The sequence below is a fragment of the Antechinus flavipes genome, chromosome 1 (genome assembly GCF_016432865.1).
Source record: "Antechinus flavipes isolate AdamAnt ecotype Samford, QLD, Australia chromosome 1, AdamAnt_v2, whole genome shotgun sequence".
Classification (NCBI taxonomy): Eukaryota; Metazoa; Chordata; class Mammalia; order Dasyuromorphia; family Dasyuridae; genus Antechinus; species Antechinus flavipes.
Genome location: NC_067398.1, coordinates 26,463,869 through 26,484,703, shown reverse-complemented (window position 1 = coordinate 26,484,703; position 20,835 = coordinate 26,463,869). Strand labels below are relative to the sequence as shown.

Sequence of the window (20,835 nt, the reverse complement as noted above, 5' to 3'; positions counted from 1 at the left end):
TTTTTTTTTCTTTTTTAACACAGGTACAGGATTAAACAGCCCCATAAATATCATTCATCCTACTGAATTTGGCCCATTTCCTAGTTTACTGAAGTTCTGGATCGTGACTGTCGATCAGTTTGTTAGCATCTCTCCCCAGCTCCTTGTCACATGCACATCTGTCAAGAACAGTTATGTATGGTTTCATCCCAGAATATAAAGAAGCAGAAGACAAAGGCTAAGCCTACTGGATCATAGAGAACCATGATCTAGTACTTCCCTCTAGATTGCACAGTCTAGATACTGAGCTTTCAGTCAGCTCTAAATTCACTTGAACAATTGGCTGGAACATGAAGAGCCCAAATAGAAGCCAGGGAAATCAATCTGGAAAGCCAGACTGGGACCAAGATTGGAGGGCCTCAGACAGCAGGCTGAGAAGCTTGCCTTTTCTTCTAGAGTTAAAAATATACAACTAAAGCTTAGGGACAGGGAGTATCATGGTCAGATTTATGACAAGAAGATTTTGTAGGGCAGTTGTGACTAGAATGGATGGGAAAAGAAGATGAAATCCAATTAGGAGCTTACTGCAATAGCAAGGGCAAAAAGGCATGAGGGCCTGAATGAGAGTGGACCACACAAAATATAAAAAGGAATTAATGTAGCTTTCTTTTTTGTTGAGACAAATAAACTACTATGCTTTTCTGATTTTTAAATCACAATCAGATAAACTAATATTTAACAGACCTAAGTTTTTTTTAAATATGCTTCAAATTCATACATTACAGACAATTATGAAGAAAAGAAAGTGATGAGAACTAAAAGGATGAGAGTTGGGCAGGGAAAGTAGGCTAGAAGGAGGGGAGCAGGGTACTAAAAACCGATTACATTAGTTAATGTATTCTCGTCCAACCCAGATTTCCCAACTAAAGGCCTTCAGAGGGTCAGCAACCCCTTATCACTGCCCTTTGAAATGCTAATTACCTGTTCTATAGCTCTTCAATTGTTCTTTTCAAAAAACCCCCAGAAGTTGATTGAATGAGACATCTGCAGAAGCCCACCAGGTTAGAAATACACTCTGGGATGCAATAGAAATCCAGAGAAATATGAATCTGGGGGCCTGAAATATCTCATCCCTGGGCCTATATAAACTAAAATTTCCCTGCTTTCCAAATGTTTCTAGATACTGCCATTATACTAAAACAAACTTCAGATTTCTCTTCTATCATTTTAAAGATGCTGACTTGAAGCTCACTAGAGGGCATCCTATCTCACTCATCACTGCCCATAAAGGCAAAAGCATCTGCACAACAGTGGCTTCCCTCACCCTCAATTCCAGCTGGAGGCCTTCCCCCATCTCTTTATGTCAATTATACTAAAGATCTGCAGCAATGTAAATAAGAATGATGGGCTTAAAATTTAGCAAGAACAGCATGATGTGCCAGCTATACTTGAACTTTTCTCAAATTCAGTTAATAAACCGAATGATTTCCACCAAAGCCAAATAAAGAAGGTGGTTCTAAGCATACTCTGGGGAACAATCATTTCAAAGGTTCCTGAACATCTAGAATACATTCACTAATACAAGTCTCAAGCTAAAGGCTTCCTGGGAGGTAAAGTCGACATTTTAAAGGGGAAAAACATATCTAAACAAATGTGCAAATTTTCCAACAGTTTCCAAACTTTTCTATAAGGGGGGAAAGGGGGTTGCTGGTGTCAATAAAATGTCAAAAGTGAAACCAGTTGCAATGCAAAGATATTTGTTTAAAACAGACACATCACTTCTGATTTTCTTCATTTGGAAAAAGAAACTACATTTCATTCAGCAATAATTCGCTTCTGACTCTATCAGAAAGCGCCTCTAGGAAGGCAATATTTCAACAGAAATCAGTTCTGAAGGTTCTTTTATGAATACACATAACGCAGAAGACCCCAATTAAATTCCCAACAAAGCCCTGCCATTTTGAGTAAACAAAGTTATCTCAATAGGGTCAGAGAGTGTGCTAGGATAGCAGCCTAGAAATTAATTACTAGTTTGACATATGTCACAACAAATTTTAAAGAGAATAGCATTCAGTTGTAACCATGTGTTTTGTCTATTTGTTTGTATGCAAAATCAGCATTTGGTGGCATGTAAATGTATTCATTTATTCAGAACCTCTCAAAGAAATAAAAAAAAGACTCGTTGCCCTCTTTTCCCTGCATCAAGATGAAATCTGAGTAAATAACACATGTTTAGTGAGCCAGAAAACGAGTATAGAATGAAGCTATGGTGGGAGTTATGTTTCTAAAAGGCAGGTGTCATTTCCCCCCTAAATAACTAGTTTTGAGGCATTCATTTTCCTTTCAGTTCTTCAAAGGCCTTTGCCTTCACTAGTTAATTGAATATTGTTTCTAACGCAATGCTCTCAAAAACTCTTTTAAAATGACAGGCAAAATATTTTTACATATTATGAAGAAGACAACGCTTTGTGACCAAACAAAACAAAAGCCCTCCCAGAATCTAAGTGTTCTGCTTTTATACAAGTAAATTTTCTTCTGTAAATACATAAAAATAGTTTTCATTTAGATCAATGATAGATATAATCTAGAAATAAAAATGTTTCTATCTCAAAGCAATCCTAAATAAAAAATAACCAGGGTTACAGAGCAGATCTTTCTAAAATGAAAGCTTACATTCTTATGTGGGGGAGGAGTCCTTAAAATAGTAGCCACTGGCAAATTATGTATTCAAGAAGTGATATATAATAACTAGCCACATGTGCTAAATGAAAGCTAAACAGGAAAGAAATTGAATAGCCTCAAAACTGTTAAAATTAAAATATTAAAGTAGTTGAACTAACAAGTAGAACAAGCTCATATTCAAATAATTTCTTATTCCTGCCCCTACTTCCCCAGTCATTTTTTCCTCCACTATTCTTCCCTCAGCCCTCCTACTTCTTTTTTGTGTCTGGTCTCCCTTTCTCAGCCAACGGCCTCTGCCTCATTGCCTCATGCCCCGTTCACTGCTGGGCTTCTTCATCACCAGACTGTGACACCCAAACTTGTGCTCAGTTTCCCTTCCCTGTGAGCACTGCTCCTCCAGGTATTCTTACCGCTCATCTGACCATTTCTGCTCAGTCCCCTTCTCTGGGATCACTCCTTCACTGAGCCTGTCTCTCTCCTGGGCCTTCTCAGCTCCCGTGGGTTCAATGATCATCTCTGCGCAGATGCCTCGAGCCCCCCGTTTCTTGAGGGGCAATCGCGTATCTGCCAGAGGCATCTCAAATTCAGTGATCTGACAATCTCAGCTCTTCAGATTTTCTAGTTTCCTTAGAAAGAGCCCCAACTACTCACTGACAAAGAGAACTTCCTGTGCTTTAAGACAGACACTTCTCAATAACAAGATGCAGAGGGCAGAACCCAGAGGGTTCTGGGATTGAGAGCCCCTCTGCTGGCCTTCACGCTCCCAGAGGCCTTGGCTCTAGACACCTCCTCTTCTCTGACCTGCTCAGTCAGTTGGCCCTGCACTGGCCTCCTTATCCCTTGCCTCCCTGCCCCTAGGCTTTCCCTTACACATCTGCCCCTCATGCTATCGCCCAAATGACATCCCTGGAGCAGTTCCGACAGAGTCAGGGCCCTGCTCGCCAAACTCTAGCTCCTCGGCTCCAATTCAAAGGCCTGGCTTTGGCATTTAAAGTACCTTGTGATTCAGCTCTGCTCTTTCTTTCCTGACTGACTTCACACTAACGGACAATCTGTCCCAGGCATCTAGGCCTTCTTGCTGATCCTCATGCACAACCTTCCATCTTTCCAAAGCCCTGAACTTTGGCAAAACCTGCTCATCAATTCTGGAATCCTATCCGTCTTCTCCCACCCTCCCAGAATCCCTAGCCATCCTTCAAAGCATGACCTTCAAAGCAAGATATTACTCATCCAAGAAGCCTTCCTTGATCTACTCAGCTGTTAAGTGTTCCTCTCCTGCCCCTCCAATTATTTTGTGTTTCCTCCATTACCTGTTGTAGTTACTTTTCTGTGTACATGTTGTTTCTGCTATCAGAATGTAAGCACCACAAAGACAGAGACTCAAGCACAGTCCCTAGACTGTGGCACCTAGAAGGCATCTGCCTATTGCCATGACTTGAAACTGAATTCTTAATCTTTAAAATGGGCTCGTCTGTGACATGAAAATTGCTGCTATATTTATTGATAAGTTGTAATGCTTTACCTTTCTTTCATTTAAAAGGAAAAGTATGTATAAACTGTCATGCAGAAAGACATTGGTACGTTACTTTAAATTGTTAATTAGGTGTAAAACTTGTTTTTGATGGTAACTGTGGTAATAAATTAAATTTAGAGATGGAAAGACGCACTCACATTATCCTATCTAGTCCATAGAAATCCAGTGATTTGTCCCCAGCAAGTCACATGGATGAGATCCAGATTTTGTTCTCCTTTGATTCAAAGCTGAGTATATACACTAGATTCTACTATTTCTATTACCTGACATCTTGCCCCTAATTAATTATCAGATGATCTTTCATCTCTAACCTAGACTTCTGGAAAAACTTCAGGGGGTTGACTCAAAAGTCTTCCATTCAAGTCCAAATTTTATCATTCTCTACGTGACTTTGGACAGGTTAATTTTCTCTAAAAACTATTTTCTTCTAATACCTTCCTAATGGGATTGATGTGAGCACCAAATGAGAAAGAATAACTGAAAACTGACAAAGAGTCAGAAACCAAAAGATCTAAATTCCAAGAACAGATCTATCTATCACTAATTAAATAGTTGTCCAACTCTGGGAAAATCACAACTTTCTTGACCCTCAAGCTTGTCTATCAAATGAAGAATAATCATAACATCTAACTTGCCTATCTTATAGGTTGTTCTAAAGAACAAATGAGAAAGTTATAGTAAAGGTTATCATCATCATCATCATCATAGTCATAGAAGACAAAATTGTTCCAGGAACAAGACTACACGTTGGCAGAAAGATTAGTTTTCAACTATCAAAAAATCCATATTTCTGTTGTGATTTGTAGTTTGACTAAACAAAGTCTCATCAGATTTTTGTCTTTAAAATGATTATGGCCTCTAATTGTACTTTAAAATAGAAAAAAAATAAGTAGTTTACCTCTCTTAAAACAGTGCTTTTATAACCGCGATATAATCCCTGGATGCCCTGTAACAAAGACATTGAGAGTCTTTCACTAAAAGAAAATTCTATCAGCAAAGGCAATTTTCAAATGATGTTCCATGTCCTGTAGTTTTACCCAAGCCAAGAGGTAAGCTCTAGAACCTATAAAAGTGAGGCATCCTAGAAGGTAAGTGCATGGGTGACTCCTCCTTCCAGAGACTGAGTGAACTCCCATGAAAGAGGGAGTTTTTCTGGTAATATTGTGGACACATAAACCCTCTCCTTTCTGACATTTTACATTTCCTCTTCTCTGTGGATAACTGCTGGAAGGAGCACTTGAGAAATTTAAAATGGAAACATTTCCAAATGTAAACTCACAGAATTGCAATTTTTCATTCATATAAAAATGAAATTATACCCTGGCACAGTTTGAAACAGAAGATGGCACACGAATGCATGACTTAATAATCTCCCTTTAATGTCATGATTAACTATAGGCCTTCCCGGAGGACTCCTGATTTTCCTCGTCAGTCATCTAAGGGAATTAGCACAAACTCTCCAACAGATATCTTTTATTTCGGTGATTAAAAACTTCACAATCCCTTTTTTAGGTGAGAAGATATGCTAAGGATCACTTTTTTTCTAAGTAATTCCCATAGAAGTTCAATTAAAAAATAGCATTTTGGGGACTCCTAGAAACTTCCACTTCAATTGTCTTTTAAGAGCTATTTTTGTAAATTTCCAGAAAAACTGCAGAGGATCATCCCAGCATGGCAAGATTGTTATACTTGTTATACATATGCAGGTGCTTTTAAATGTAATTCCATTTACTAAATATCCCCCAGTCAGTATTTCCTCTCCTCACAACAGGGGTGGAATGGTACAGGAACAGAATCCTGCATATCCTATCAGACGAGGCCATTTTGCTAGTTTATTCCACTTAACAATTTCCTTTTATTAAAAGAAGAAACTCAGTGGTGGGGTGGCCACAGATTAAGAACTGATTTGGGGGTAAAAACCAAAGGCACTGACATTTTTTTAAAAAAAGAACGTCTAACTTAAGGCTGGGCACTACCTGGAAGCAGAGGTGTGCTGCACAAACACCTTCCTCGTGTGCATACTGAGACCAGTTCTCTGGGGATCTTGCCCTTTCCCAGGCTGTCATGGGACTAACCAGCCACTAACCAGGAGGCTTAAGATTTCATGATGGTAGAACCTACTAAAGGTGTAGAGAAATGCTCTGCAGGGAATGTGTGGGTCATCAAGATTCGTCAAACCCCAAGGATACACTGCATTTAGAAAAGATCACAGGGGCAGCAAAGTAGTTCAGGAAAAGGAGCACCAACCTCAGTCATGAGGAGCTGGGTTCAAAGCCATCCTCAGACACTGGTCCTTACTAGCTATGTGACATTGGAAAAGTCATTTAACCACGATTACCTCACACTCCCCCCTCGCAAAAAAAAAAAAAAAAAAAAATCATAAAGCAGATCTTACCTCTTGATACAAGATGTTGGAAAAAATGTGAAATGTCCCAGAAGCAGCAGAGACCTGGGCCCTCTGTTTCACGACTTCTGAAGGAACACGGATCAAACAGGCCACCTAAAATAAATTATGCACTTGTGTAAATCTTATCTTAAGAAACTTCTTTTAACCATTAAAAAATGAAGCTACCACAAAAAGATAACATTTCAATAAAAATTCATTCATTCAACAAGTATTTACTGAATGCTTCACATGTCACAATGGAAAGAGGGCTGGTCTCTGAGTCAGCTAAGGGGTGAGATTCCAGTCCCATCTCTGACAGACTGATGGTGACCATGGGCAAGGAATTTAACCTTTCACTCCTCTAAGACCAATGGGGTTAAACTCAGATATTAACTGAAGTCACTGATTTAGAAAACCACAAATTAACATTATGTTGTACTATTTTTAAATTTATTTCGTTAAACATTTCCCAACTGCATTCCCGCCCGGAAGTTGGGCCACCACAAAGTACCAGCTTGATACCTCTGCTCTGAGGAACTCTCTAAGTTGGTATGTTCTGGAGTAAGTGCCAACATGTATTGTTGAGAGACTCCTCAACCACTATCCCCCTATATCAATGATATCAGTTTCATTCCCTATGCCCATGAATAAAACAAAGGCTAAATCTATAATATTGGACTTTGAAGATCACAAAGGCATATTATTGTTTTTAGGAGTTAGACCACAGCAATTTGTTAGGGAAAATGGACAGAAGCTCTATAAAATAAAACAGCTTCATGTTGGAAACAGAAACTTATCTTCCCTTTATTTCTGTTTATGTATATCCGTTTATGTACATGCTATCTCTTCCATTAGAAGCTCCCTGAGGACAGTACAAATTTTTGCTTTTTCTTTGAGTGTGTAACACTTATCATCGTAACTGACACATAATAAATACCTCACATAACTTTGATCATTTATTACTAAATTGAAACGGTACAGGGACATGTTAGCATAGCACCTCCATACACACACACACAAAATTATATTTTAAAATGCAAACTCAAAGTACTCCATATTTTGGAGTTCTCTCTCCAAACACATAATTCCAACAGCACTTCTCTTTCTAACCTTCAAGATCAACTTTTTAAAAAAATGATATTCCAAGTCTTATTTGTTCCATGATACATGAATGTTGTTGGGAGTAGCAGAGTACAGCATTTTAATAGATTGATGCTTACTGTACAACTAGAATGTTATAGAGAGTTACACTAGTTAAGGGGAACAATACCATTACTTATAATAAAATGATGCTATTTTACCATTTGCCTTCTTTATCCCCACTTTATTTTAAAGCATTATAATCTGAATTTCATTCATTCATTCAAAAAGTGATTAAGCATTTCCTCTGCTCATCTGTAAAACAAGGAGCTGAGACCAGATGGCCTCCAAAGTCTCTTTCGGATCTAAAACTATCATCTTATGATCCTATGTAAATAGCAGACTTTGATGTCACTGAAGAGCTCTGCCTCACTGAAATAAAATTCAAAACAAGGACAAACAACAAGCACTCATATATGTAACAAATCACAGTGATGAACTGACAAAAGTCTGATTAAAATACAACAAAATGGTTCCTTTTTATCTTAGAAAAGAAAAAAAAAAGAAAGGCCTAAATGTACTGGTGTTTAGAGAATCTACAAAAATGATTTAAGTGGTCATCCAAAATTCTTAAAAGTGATATAATCAAACAGTATTTAAAGAATGGTAGCAACCACTTAAGAACAAGCCATCTTAATTGAGATGGAACAAGAGGATGGGGTTAGTGCTAAAGAACAGATTCAAAAAAGAAATTTTCAGTGAAAATATTTGGAGAAGCAAAGAAAGATGACAGAATTAGATGAACTAGCTCATCACAAGAGGGCCTGAAGTGAGTAGGAATGACCAGACAAGCTCATGACGACCTTACTTTGGATAACATCCTATAAACTTTAAGGCTCCTATTTATAACTGCAATAGGAAATCAAGTCTGCTGAAATTCCTTTGAACCTAACAAGGCAGCTCCTGATAACTAAAATCCATTCTCAAAAAGCTACACCACCACGTACTTTTCAATTCTAAGGGTCAAAAGTGACGAATGACCCCAATATGTCAAGAAAATAGGAATTGTCGATGTTAGTGGTCTGGCATAAATATTTATAGAACTTCATGCTTCATAACCTTCCACGTCCTTACATTAGGTTTTTATTCTTTAAAAATACAGAGGCGGAAGGAAAACTTTAAAAAGGTTCTCAGATGAAAAACAATATAACCAAGCAAAGGGGTATAAAGCACCCAGCATGGCTTCCTGACTTCTATGGTGCTGCAATTCTGGCCTAAGAGAGAAGCTACAAAGTAATACATCTATCTATTTTCTCCAGATACCTTCAGCGCCTTCCATTTTGTTTTCTATTAACTCTGATCTTTCTTAGATTTGAATTTGAGCTACAAAAGAATATTTCACTGCACAAGAACAAAAACATGTTATAGCACTATAGTTCTATGAAAGGGAGTAATGGTAATGTCATCTGCAGGTCTATCTGTAAATGCATTCTTCAGAGCACTCTTCCCTCAAAAGATCTGGGCTCCACTGTGGGAAGCATCCATATGGGGCTGATGAAAATACCACTATACAGAGACCTTATTCTATGTTAAATTCTATAAAAATAAAAGAAACTTACAATTTTCTAAAGAGAAAAACAAGCATCCTTAGCTGCTTATCATGGAATCAATCTTTATTTTCTTTTGTCAGGATTACTCTTACTAGTTATACAATGATGCAATTTTAGATTTGAAATATTGGTAAATAACAAAAATGATACAAAGAATTTTATGTATTTTGGTATAAACATTTTCAAAAACTAGGAGAATTCACTGTGATTTATTGAATGTGCCAAGTTTTTCTTTGCAAATTTAAGATAAGGTAAATAATAAAATAAACTGCTAATCAGATAATAATTCACAAGAAACTAAGGATTACAAAAACAGGGAAAAATCCTGGAAAGCAAACTTTCTCAGATGAGAACAAATGAATTAAAGAACAGAACTGAAATTGTCAACTTCTTCACCATCAAGTTTAGAGGTGCACTGCCAACAAAGTTTCCCATTGCTATGAAATGTGCTTATCTCCAGGGAATTTCAAATGGTAAATGAATGCTTTATCTTTTTTTCCAAAGAATTTAGAGTAATTTGCAAAAATATCCCATACTTTTGATGACATTTCCCTAAAGAATCAGAATCACAATTGGATCCCAAGGTTGAAAGGGAGAATAAAAAGACATCTGGCAACTTGTCTCTGAAAGAAAATGCATCCATTCTACAAGGTAGCAGACAAGTGATCCAACCTTGACTCAAGGCCCTCTAGAAGGTGCACCAAAGGCTGGGGGCATTCACAATAGCAGTTCATGGTAGCTTTGCATGGCATTTAACTGGTGGGAAGTTTTTCCAAGGTCAACTTCCACCCACGGCCCCCAGTTCTAATCCCTCTCCCCCAGGACAATCCTTCAGACACTGGAAATGCCAGAAGACATTGAGTCTATCCACAATCTCCACTGAGATTCTCTGAACTTCTTTTCTCTGGGCTCCAAACATCCTTTCTTCAACCATTAGTGAGATAGCATGATCTTGAGGTCCTTCACTGTCCTGGTCACTTTCTGTTGGCCATCCTCCCAGTTTATCAACATCCTCTCTAAAAGACTGAGATAATCCTAGTGTTACCCATGGGATCCAACTAGAGCACTGAGCATCTAAGGGCTCTCTAGACTTAACCAGGAGCTTAAAATGGCATTGACATTGGAGCCCCCATCTAGCACAGTTCACTCACTTTAAGTTTCAGTTTCCTAAAGCCTCCAAATCTTTTGCAGGCAAAATTCTCTCAATTTTTAAATTTACTCAGGAAGATGATTTTTAAAAACCCAACCCTATTCAAATTTATTGAATTAGATTTGGAGCAATATTCTAGCCAGTCAATCCTTCTTGACCCTGATTTTACTGCTCAATCTGCCATCCTAATTTTGTTTCATCTGCAAATAAAATAAGTATGTCATTTATGCCTTTATCTAAACCAATCATCAAAATGATGAAGATCACAGGGCCAAGCACAGAACCCTGGAAACCTCAACTCCAGAACCTCTTACTAAATTAGTATCACACTATTAATGACTACTTTTTGCATCCAAACATTCAACTAATTCCCAATCCACCTGCCTCTACAACTGTCTAGCTCCCATTTTTTTGGATAGGAATATGGGAGGAATGCTTATGGCAAAAGGTTGATTAAACTCTAGATTAATTATATCTGCCATGGATTCCTTGCAACTACCACTGTGATAACTCAAGTATGATTTGCCTCTAAACTATCCCTCTGGAGAGCTGATCCTGTCACAATGATCTGGAACACCAAGAGATTCAATGACTTGCCCAAGATCACTCTTGCTCTTATGTAAGAACCCAAAATAAAAAGAAATTAGATTCCTTCTGGGGTTTTTTTCATTACGGGCATATTCTATACAAAGACACCTATCCTTTCTCACTATATAGGATAACTATCCAGATATATATGTGTATGTGTATGGGTATGTGTGTGTATATATATGTAATAACATATATTATTATGTATTATGTAATATGTATAGTATATATAATATTATTGTATATACATATAACATTAGGATAAAAGTTTCTTCCCTGGAAGCATGGTACAGCGAATAGAGAGCTGACTCTGAGGTCTAGAAGACCTGGCTCCAAATCCCATACCAGCAGTGTGACACTGGGGAGGACACTTAAGATTTTCAATGTACCAAACAACTCTCTAAAACAAAGTTGCAGGGCAGGAGATTTACTAGGTAGGAGTCTTCTATAACAATTTAATTACAGATCCAGGCTAAAAAAAAAAAAAAAAAAAAAAAAAAAAAAGAATCCAAGATTTCAACAGGATCATTTTTAGTAATTATATTTTGTACATTCAATAAAAAAGTAATCTGATTAGGAGTATAAAATGCTTTATCTTTTGTAGAATAAGCCTCAAGGAATAGACAACTGTCTTAACAGCAGGCTATAAATAGATGTTAGAAAAGGTAGTTTTGTATTCTATTTCAGTCATTTAGTATTCTGTATCAATTATTCTTTGTATACTGCTTCTGAAGTTTCCGCAACATTCGTCCTCATGTAATTGATTTTGAGGGCAGATTTCCAAATTAATAATAGTTAAAAAAAAAAAAAAAAAAAAACTCTCACTTTTTCAATCAATGTTTAAAGTAAACCAAAACCTGTGTGCAGTAGTTACATGGTATAGATGTGTGGCAAGATTGCCATCTTGTGGCAAAAAAGATTCAGTGTTTCATTCTATTCTCACATGTACTATCCGTATTTTTTTTTCCCAAAGCAATCTTATCTAAAAATGTAACACATTTAAATCTACCTAAGCCATACAATTCATGGAGGCATATGTGCTATATTCCTGATAATCAATGTTGGAATATCAGGTAAACCTCATGTTATTCATGTTATTCATACTGTTATTCATGTCTCTATCTGTAGACAATCAAGCTTTTGGTTCCCTTATTTCAGGAGATTAGAAAGAAACCAATTGAATTGTGGTGGAATGACTGTTTTGACTAACCCAAACTCACCTTCTGCAGATACATGTGATCCCTCTTTTTGTGGGAGCAAAGAAGTGGAAAACAAGCAGAAGCCCAACTGGAGAATGAATAAGTTATGGGATATGAAATAATAGAATATTATTGTTCTATAAAAAATAATGAACAGGCCAATTTTAGAAAGGCTTGCAGAGATTTACATGAACTGATGCTGAGTGAAAACAAGTCGAACCAAGAAAACATTGTACACAGTAACAGCAACATTATTTGATGATCAACTGATAGACTTGTCATCAGTTCAGTGATCCAAGGCAATCCCAATAAACTTTAGTTGGAAAACACCATCTGCATCCAGAGAGAGAACTATGGAGATTGAATGTAAATCAATACATGCTATGCTCCCTTTTTCTTCCTTTTTTTCTCTCTTGTGGTTTTCCCCCTTTGTTCTGTTTTTTTCTCTCAATATGATTCATAAGGAAATATGTGAAAAAGAATGTACATGTATAAAAAAAGTTGCTACATGTAATTGAGGAATATAAAAATTTTTTAAAGTAAAATATAAACTAAACTAAAACAAAACAGATATATATACAGTCACCTGATGAATAAAACCAATAATGTGCACATTTGGGAAGCCCTGTACTGGATAGCAAGATTGTAGGATGTCAGACTTGAGAGTGGAAGAGATCTCAAAGGCCAGTACACTCCCTTCATTTTAGATACAGATAAGAAAACTGAGGCCCAGTATAATTTGCCACACAGATAGTAAGGGTCAGAAAGAGGATCTGAATCCAGGTCCTCTAGTTTCAGAGCATGACACTATATTAACTCAATGAATTCCACAAAACCCCTAATTTCCACCCTTGCAGTAAGAGAAGTGAAGAGCCTCCACATTTATAGGACCTAAGATGGCTAAAGGTTCTTTCTTTGCTCATGATCTGATGATGACAGAGGTCACCCATAATCCCAAGTCTTCATCTCACCTCTTATACCCCCAATCTGAGCAACTCAAGAGCAGGAGTCAGCTCACCAATGTCTTCCCATGTCCAGCACCAACCACACTTAATAATCAATACCTATGGAGGCTCAACTGATCCACTGATTCTTCACCCCTATCTCAGGAGAATGCGAGTGTCATTGTCCCCACATTGTAATGCGTACTGGGATTTCACTGTTACGGGGAATTCCATCTCTGAGCACTGGATCAGAGACGCACAGCACCGGAGGGTTACCGGGGTAGCTGAAGAGCTATTCATACTTCCTTCTATACTGCCTTGTAGTTGTTCTCCATGTTTTTTCTCCTGTAGACAGGCAGCAATTCTCTCATTGGGGAATCCCCTTGAGGTGAAAGATGCCTTACCAATCTCTTCCACTTCTCTGATACCAACTAAGTAGAGACCAGTGTCAAGCCCCTGTCACAGCTCCATAAGGGCTTAAAAAGTATGAGGATCCCAGTGAAATCTTTCCCAGGGCTTCATTACAGACCATGGCTACAAGATCCAAAGTGCCAGCAGCTTCATATCATCCCCAAGATCCTGACCATTACTCTGGGGCTTTGAGAATAACACTGACCTTTTCCATTTAATATTTTCTGGCAACAGTTTATCAAGGGATACCCTAATGTCATACAGCACATGACTTAGCTTTACCTTCCCACAGAGAGATGGACATCTTCTGTTTCTGTGAGACTACATTAAATCCAATCAACAAACTGACCCCTGTTTTACAGGAAGGGCCTCAAACTGCGATCAGAAGATCCCAAATGAGGAGCATACTCATTACACAGACAGGAAGAAACAGAACAATGCCCAAGGCAACAGAACTTCAGACATAGGGCGGCTTGTGGTCTATTAACTGGTTTGAACCTGTTTGGTCAAAATTATGGTCCAGTAGATGTGTGTATATGTAATATATACACATAGGCACATATATATGCTATTTCTGTCTTATTTATGGATATTAATTTATAATTTAAAAATAACTTCATTCCTTTTGCTCCTAAAAAACAGATTTTTTTCCCTTGTTTATAGACTAAATAATATAAAGTGCTGAAATGTACTACTTCAGTTAACTGATTTAATTCCTATAATCTAAACTAATAGCACATGCTGTGACCAAAAACAAAAACAACTGTCATAAAATGGAAAATTAATTCAGGAATAAGTTAGGGATCTCCTTGCCTCTTCAAAAGTGTATGTAAAGAAAAAAACTGAGTTTTCTGGGAAGATGTATGAATTTTAATTTCAAATTTTTCTCCTCTTTTAGGAAAATAGTATTTCCCTTCATGACACTCCTCATTCAAAGAAGAAAATTCTGTTTTAAGTGCTAATGTGGGGCAGTGGAATCAGAAGCCATGGATCCCAATTCCAGCTCAGATGAGTGAGTGATTTGTGTGACATTAGGGAAACCCCTTCTCTTGGTCTGTCGGTGTTTCCTCCTGTGTAAGAGGAGCATGTTGGACTAATGGGCATTTATGGCGCCTTCTCAAACTATACTCCTTTGACTGTCACAATGGGCCCACATCAAGACAAGGCCTCAAAGCCAGAGTTCCATGCAAGTCAAAGCAGCTCAGGATTTCTGCTGGTCTGACCAGCCATTGTATTGTCCTTGGCTTCCTGCTGCTTCCAGACTTTCCTCTGTCCTTCTCCAATCAACCTGTTTCCTTCCTTACTCTTCCCTATGATTCTGTGGCTGAGAAATCCATAAACAGTATAGTGGACTTCCAACATGGGACATTTCACACATGCCCGGACTTACAGCGTCCCTCTGCCAAGCAGAGAAGGGCCACCATTTAACACAGTCCAAAGGAGGAGGCTCTTTACATCCTGACAAATCAAGCTCCCAATCTTTCCAGTCAGTTGAAGGACAACCTAATTCTGGCATTACATAGTAAGGAACTCCAAGAAGAGCCAAGATAAATGCAGTAAATGGGTATGGGCCACAGGACGGAATTAAGGGAATGGTCTGGGAAAGTAGAGATGAGGAAGAGTAAAAGGAAACAAAAGACAAGACATTTCTCAGGTTCTGTGGCCATTTTTGGTAGATGCTTTTATACTGGAGGATTTCTAAGAAAAAAATAACTACCAAGTCATTGCCTGAAGGAAAACCAGGTCAATAAGAGATGAGAAAATAAGCAAGAGATGAGAATAAGGTACAACTCCAACTTCCAATATATGGGTATTCAGGTTGTATAAAAAGTGCTTGCATGTGGGTGGTTAGGTGCTTGACAGTTCTTAATTTACTGTTTCAGCTTCTAATTGTATGATGAATTTCTTGGCAGTGTCTGTAGACTTCTGCCTTCATTCATCTTTATTTACAAGCAATTTCCAGCTGCAGTTTTAATTTGAATTTCCGTCTGATCTAACTACACTGCTCTGCGTTCTCCAGTAGGTCCTAATGGCAGCAATCTCATTTTCTCAACAACCTTTTGCCCACAGCTCAATTATATTTCCGAATAAGGACTTGGCAAAATACTAACACTCTGCAGATCAGAGCTAACCTGGATTAATTTATGAATATTTCAAAGCTTAGCATGATTAATTTTAAAACATGTCTATATTGGTCAGTCTTCCCCAAATTACTTGGGTCACTGATTCTTCTTATTAAGGCCAATGATAAGCAAAAGAAAACTTGGTATTTTAAGATGCAAATAGTGATATTAATACTATGATACTTCTAATGCTCACTTTGGTAAATGTACTCAGGAATAAGGGAATAAGCATTTCCCAATTAAGACTGGGCCATAAAGAGGAACTTGGTATAAGATGAGTTCACTTTGAACCCTACCCAAAGCCTCATAAATTGATTGCAGTTATGTGTATGTACACACATACATACACACACACATACACACGTATGTATGTTTTATAACATGTAGATTTACATAAAAACCAAATGACATGATGTTGGGGATTTTTACAAATCTGGGGTTTTTCACAAATCTGAAAGGAAAGTATAAAATGTCAGCCAGCATCAGAATTAGCATCTTCTCTTACACTCACCACCACCACTACCACCACCACCATTACCACTATCATCATCATCATCATCATCATCTTCATCATTACTTACTACCATTTTCCCTCTCTTCTCTTCCTCCTCACCATCAAGTTTCTCATGGCTTGGAGCTTGTATGTGAATATCAGCAGATTATAATGTGATTTAATGCCCCAAATTTAAGCCATTATTTTTTAGGAGGAAAAAGTAGAATCTATTTGCAAAACAGTATGCAGCTTAATTTTACAGCTGTCTAAAAATGATATAAAATATAAGATATAGCTACTAGTTATTTATAAATAAAACTGAATATCAGGGGGAAAAAAGTGTTACAGATAGCTATCTTTTAGAAATTGGGCTCAATTAGCTGAAACCTTATGGTACTGCATGCTTTTTGGAAATTCCCAAGGAATGTCTGAAGAGAGTAATGCCAATGGCAGAGGAAATGTTAACAAGAGATAAATATAATATTCATGACTTTCTATTCCATGTTGTACAATAGTTTCAGAATCACTCAAAGTCCTTGGAATCAAGGTATCCAGAAAAGAAGAAAAAAGAAGTTTGTATACAAGAAAGACTATATTTGATTGTATGAATTGCTTTAAAACAATTAACTTTACTCTTTCACAAATTCAGCACCATTTATAATAAAAAAATGTTTTTGTTTGTTACGATGATCTTGTTGAATTAACCATTTCTAATGTGAGAATTTTCTGCTAATTTTTTTTTTAATTTCTGTTATTGACATAGTATGCAACGCACTCACCTTCTTGGGCTCAAGATAAAGATAACAACAAATCACAATTACCCAAAATCCAATGCTACCCCATGTGGAGAGAGTGAGAGTCAATCATTTTGAGGTATTTGGCAACACTCTAGTACCAAAACTAGTGTGGACTCTCTGTATCTTTCACTGAAAGTAGTCTACAGTAAAGATGTAAGATATGTCTTTGTACCTTAAAAAAAAGAAATCCCACCAAAAGCCCTGGATGCATCAGCCATTTACAGAGTCACAGCAGGCATGCCCCAACACTTCTGATCTAATTACACTTTCCACAAGTTTTGTGTGTGTGTATGAGTGTGTGTGTGTGTGTGTGTGTGCACGCGTGATGAAAACTGAGCTGTAAAATAATTGAGGTGGGGATTTAGAGATTTGGTATAGTAAACCTCCTCATAAAAATGGCACAAACTAGATCTTTTTTTTCCCTTTTTTTTTTTTTTTTTTTTTTTTGGCTGTTGTCACATATTAAATCTTACTTGATCGATTTTACTGTATTCCAAATTACAAACATAAGGTAGACTTCTGTAATTATAGTTTTATTGATTACTCATTAAGTTTTAATCAAGCAATTGCCATAGGGAATAGTTATTATTTTGTCCCTATTCTTTTCTCTTTCTAGGACTTTTCCTTCATAGGCTTGAGCTTGTGCCACAAAGTAACTATAGGTAGAGTCAATAATAACAACCACCACAAATCACAGTTCTAAGGCAGCACCTTAACAGCATTGTCATTCCATCACAAGTCATGTTTTTGACAGCATTTTGTATGAGTTATTTTTTCTGTCATTTACCTGCCTTTTGTGTTACTGGTACAGTCAAGAATTATGAATATATTTGCTTTTATTTTATTATATTTTCCCCATGAAAATTCTTAAGTTATCTTATAAAAAAATTAAGCCTTTTCTGCTTTTCTTCATTCATATTCTTATAAAACTAGAACACAAAATTGATGGTCCCAAAGCCAGAATTAAAACAATGTAGTAACTAATGCTTCCTGAACTTATTTACTCAACTTGTGCACACATAGAAGCAACACATGTAGGAAGAAAACACAAAAGCAAATAATGATAGTTACTGGGCAAAAACCAATCCATTTCTTTGTACAGATTTCCAGCTACATGGTAATGAGTTTTTTTCATAGCATTTGACCTAACGTACTTGCAAGGAGATTTGGGAGGAAAAACCGTGGTGGTTCAAGGATTTCAGAACTGAAATCAATCCAATTTCTTGAATTTATAAAATGTTTCAGCTCATTTTAAATGAAATAGGATGTACCAGAGGTCGAATAAATAGAATCTAAAATTACTGTCATCACTAACCTGGCCTGCTTTAATTTTTCTTGATACCTAAGAAATATTGAATAGCAGGTACAAGGGAATATCTGTTCCCCTCCTTTAATCTTAACTCGGGCCCTATGGCAGCCCAGGTAGCAGAGGGGGGAATAAGTTTTTCCTAAAGCTAAATAATCCCAGGCTTTGACTCTTTCCCCACCACTCGCCCCAGTCTCCATATATTTAGCATATACACAAACTCCCTCAAGATTATGTTATAAAGGTTCATAGGAAATACATCAGTTAGAGAAGAAAGAGGTAGCATTTCTCCTTTAACCAAAATGCACGCACACCTCATTTGACATGAGATGTTAAAGAGCTGCCACATGCCCTCCCTCGGCATGTCACTCTGAATTTCCTGGCAAGTCCTCAGAGACAGAGGTTTATGAATGCAAGAAAGCCTTTCCTTCAATGTGACAAACTAGCTTTCAGGGAGGATGATCACTGTAGTAAATAGAGGGGGGAAATGGAAAAAAAAAATACTTCACTTGCTTTTTGCCACAACACTGAGATGAGCTTCAACCAAACATTCAAAAAATAGTCAGTTTATTATGACAGTTCACATAAAAGGAGGCAATGCAACATGAACTTTCAAGAAATAGAAAAAAGTCTGTTAGGACAGAAATTTCAAAAACTGAACCATTAAGACCATAACATGTTAAAAACACAAGATGTACACTATTTTAATATGTACCCCATATCCTCTCCCCCCCAAAAAAGTTCAGTGAACGACTAATTAAAAGAAAAACATAAACAGAACATAAACCTAAGATAATCAGGGAAAAGGTAAAGCAAAAATTGCTTTTAAATTGAATTTGAATGAGTTTGCAAATTATAATTTAGGCAGATTCTGCCAGATCTGCAAATTATAATTTAGCAGAATTTCATATTCAAGCATGTAATTATTTTGGCAGCTTCTCATAGAAAAACATCTCTTTGCCAATGATGTGTTTTGTTGTTTGCTACTCTAAAAAACAATTTTTTTTTTTCACTTTTACTCCTGAAGTCACTATGAAGACAATTTATTTTAGAAATTCCACAGTTCTGTGACAAGCCAACTTGGGCTTTTGCAAAGTCATCTTATAACTGATGTCAAGAGGAAGAAGTTTTCTCCCAAACACCATGGCAAAAGACCTTTATATTTAATGTCTCTGAGGTAAATTTGTTCAGACATTTCTCTCAAGTAACTCTAGAGGTGATTTCTTCAATCAAAAATTCTATTTTATGGTAATGAATCTATAAAATTTTATATTTCCAAGAAATGTGAAAAACAGACAAAATGCTGAAATGTCACAAAGACTTTCTGCCAGATCTCAGCCTCCTTCTTTATCAGCTAGTCTAATCTCACCTGTGTACCCAACCAAGGCAGGCAGCCACTTTCATTTAGCACAGATTTACTATGTCACCAGACTCTACTCCAAAGCCTTTAGAGACTCCATACTATGTCCATGAGCAAATAATTTCTTCTGCCTGATCTTTTAAAGCCCACAATTCAGTTCCAACCTACATTTCCAGCCTTAATTCTTACTGCTCGCCATCACACAACTCCTCTCCTTGCATCTCTGCAGGCTTTCCATCTGCCACCTTTTTGTCTCCCCCAGGGCCATGAATCCTGTAACTGAAAAACACAGGCACCTGCTTCTCCCTGTGGGAAGCATTATCTTCCTTTGAGGTGGAGCTCAAGCCAGCTCGGCGAGCACCTGGTGCCTCCTGGGTGAGAGGCCTGGTGGAAGATGTGAGCATCCCTTTGCCCTGCGGTCCTTAGTATGCTCTTCCTCTCTTAATTACTCATTTGTTGCTTGCTTTGTACACCAGCTGCAACCCCAGCAAAATGTATGATTCCCCAGAGTGGGGAAAGTTCCACTTGTGCCTTGTATCATTGGGACCACCACAGTGGAAACGAAAATGAAGGGGATGGGAGGCATCAAGATGTTTCTCTGGCCAGCTTCTCTCTTCCTCCCTTCGAATGGTTTCATGTTCTGGCATCTTTTCATCTAAAACATCACCTAACATCAACAGCTTTGCCCTATATTTCTAGCCATATGTTTTGTTTAAATAAGTAACCTATATGTTCCAAAAAGTGTATGGCAGCTCTCTTTGTGGTGGCAAAGAACTGGACATTTTCAGAGATGCTCATCACTTGGTATATGATTGTGACGGAATACTACTGGGCTATAAGAAATGATGAGTTCAATGATCTGAGAAAAACATGGAAAGATTTGCACAAAATGATGAAGAGGGAAGTAAGCAAAACCAAGAGAACATTGTATTCAGTAACAGCAATATTGTTTCAAAAACAACTTTGAGCAGTTACTTTGAATATTACAAATATCCAAATAACTATAAAGGAAGAATGAAGGAAGAAGCTATTTGCATAGGGAAAAAACTGATAAATTGTATATATATATGTATGTATGTATGTATATATATGTATACACATACATATATTTCTATCTAATGGTGGCCATCTCTAGGGCCAAGGGAAAAATGAAAAAAGGAAAAAAAATAAATTTACACAATAATTTAGTTATA

General features: G+C 37.2%; 1 protein-coding gene across 4 annotated transcripts in view; it reads right to left on the bottom strand.

The window, feature by feature from the left end:
* SLC25A26 (solute carrier family 25 member 26) overlaps window positions 1-20,835 on the bottom strand; it is a 140,156-nt gene that overhangs the window by 105,852 nt on the left and 13,469 nt on the right. For 3 of the 4 annotated variants that reach the window (XM_051980437.1, XM_051980456.1, XM_051980465.1), the window contains 2 exons: window positions 6,591-6,695; window positions 5,094-5,141 (listed from right to left, as the gene is read on the bottom strand). In XM_051980437.1, coding sequence (XP_051836397.1) covers window positions 5,094-5,141; window positions 6,591-6,695 — 153 coding nt within the window. The remainder of the gene's footprint in view (window positions 1-5,093; window positions 5,142-6,590; window positions 6,696-20,835) is intronic. The other variant, XM_051980447.1, reaches the window with a different exon arrangement.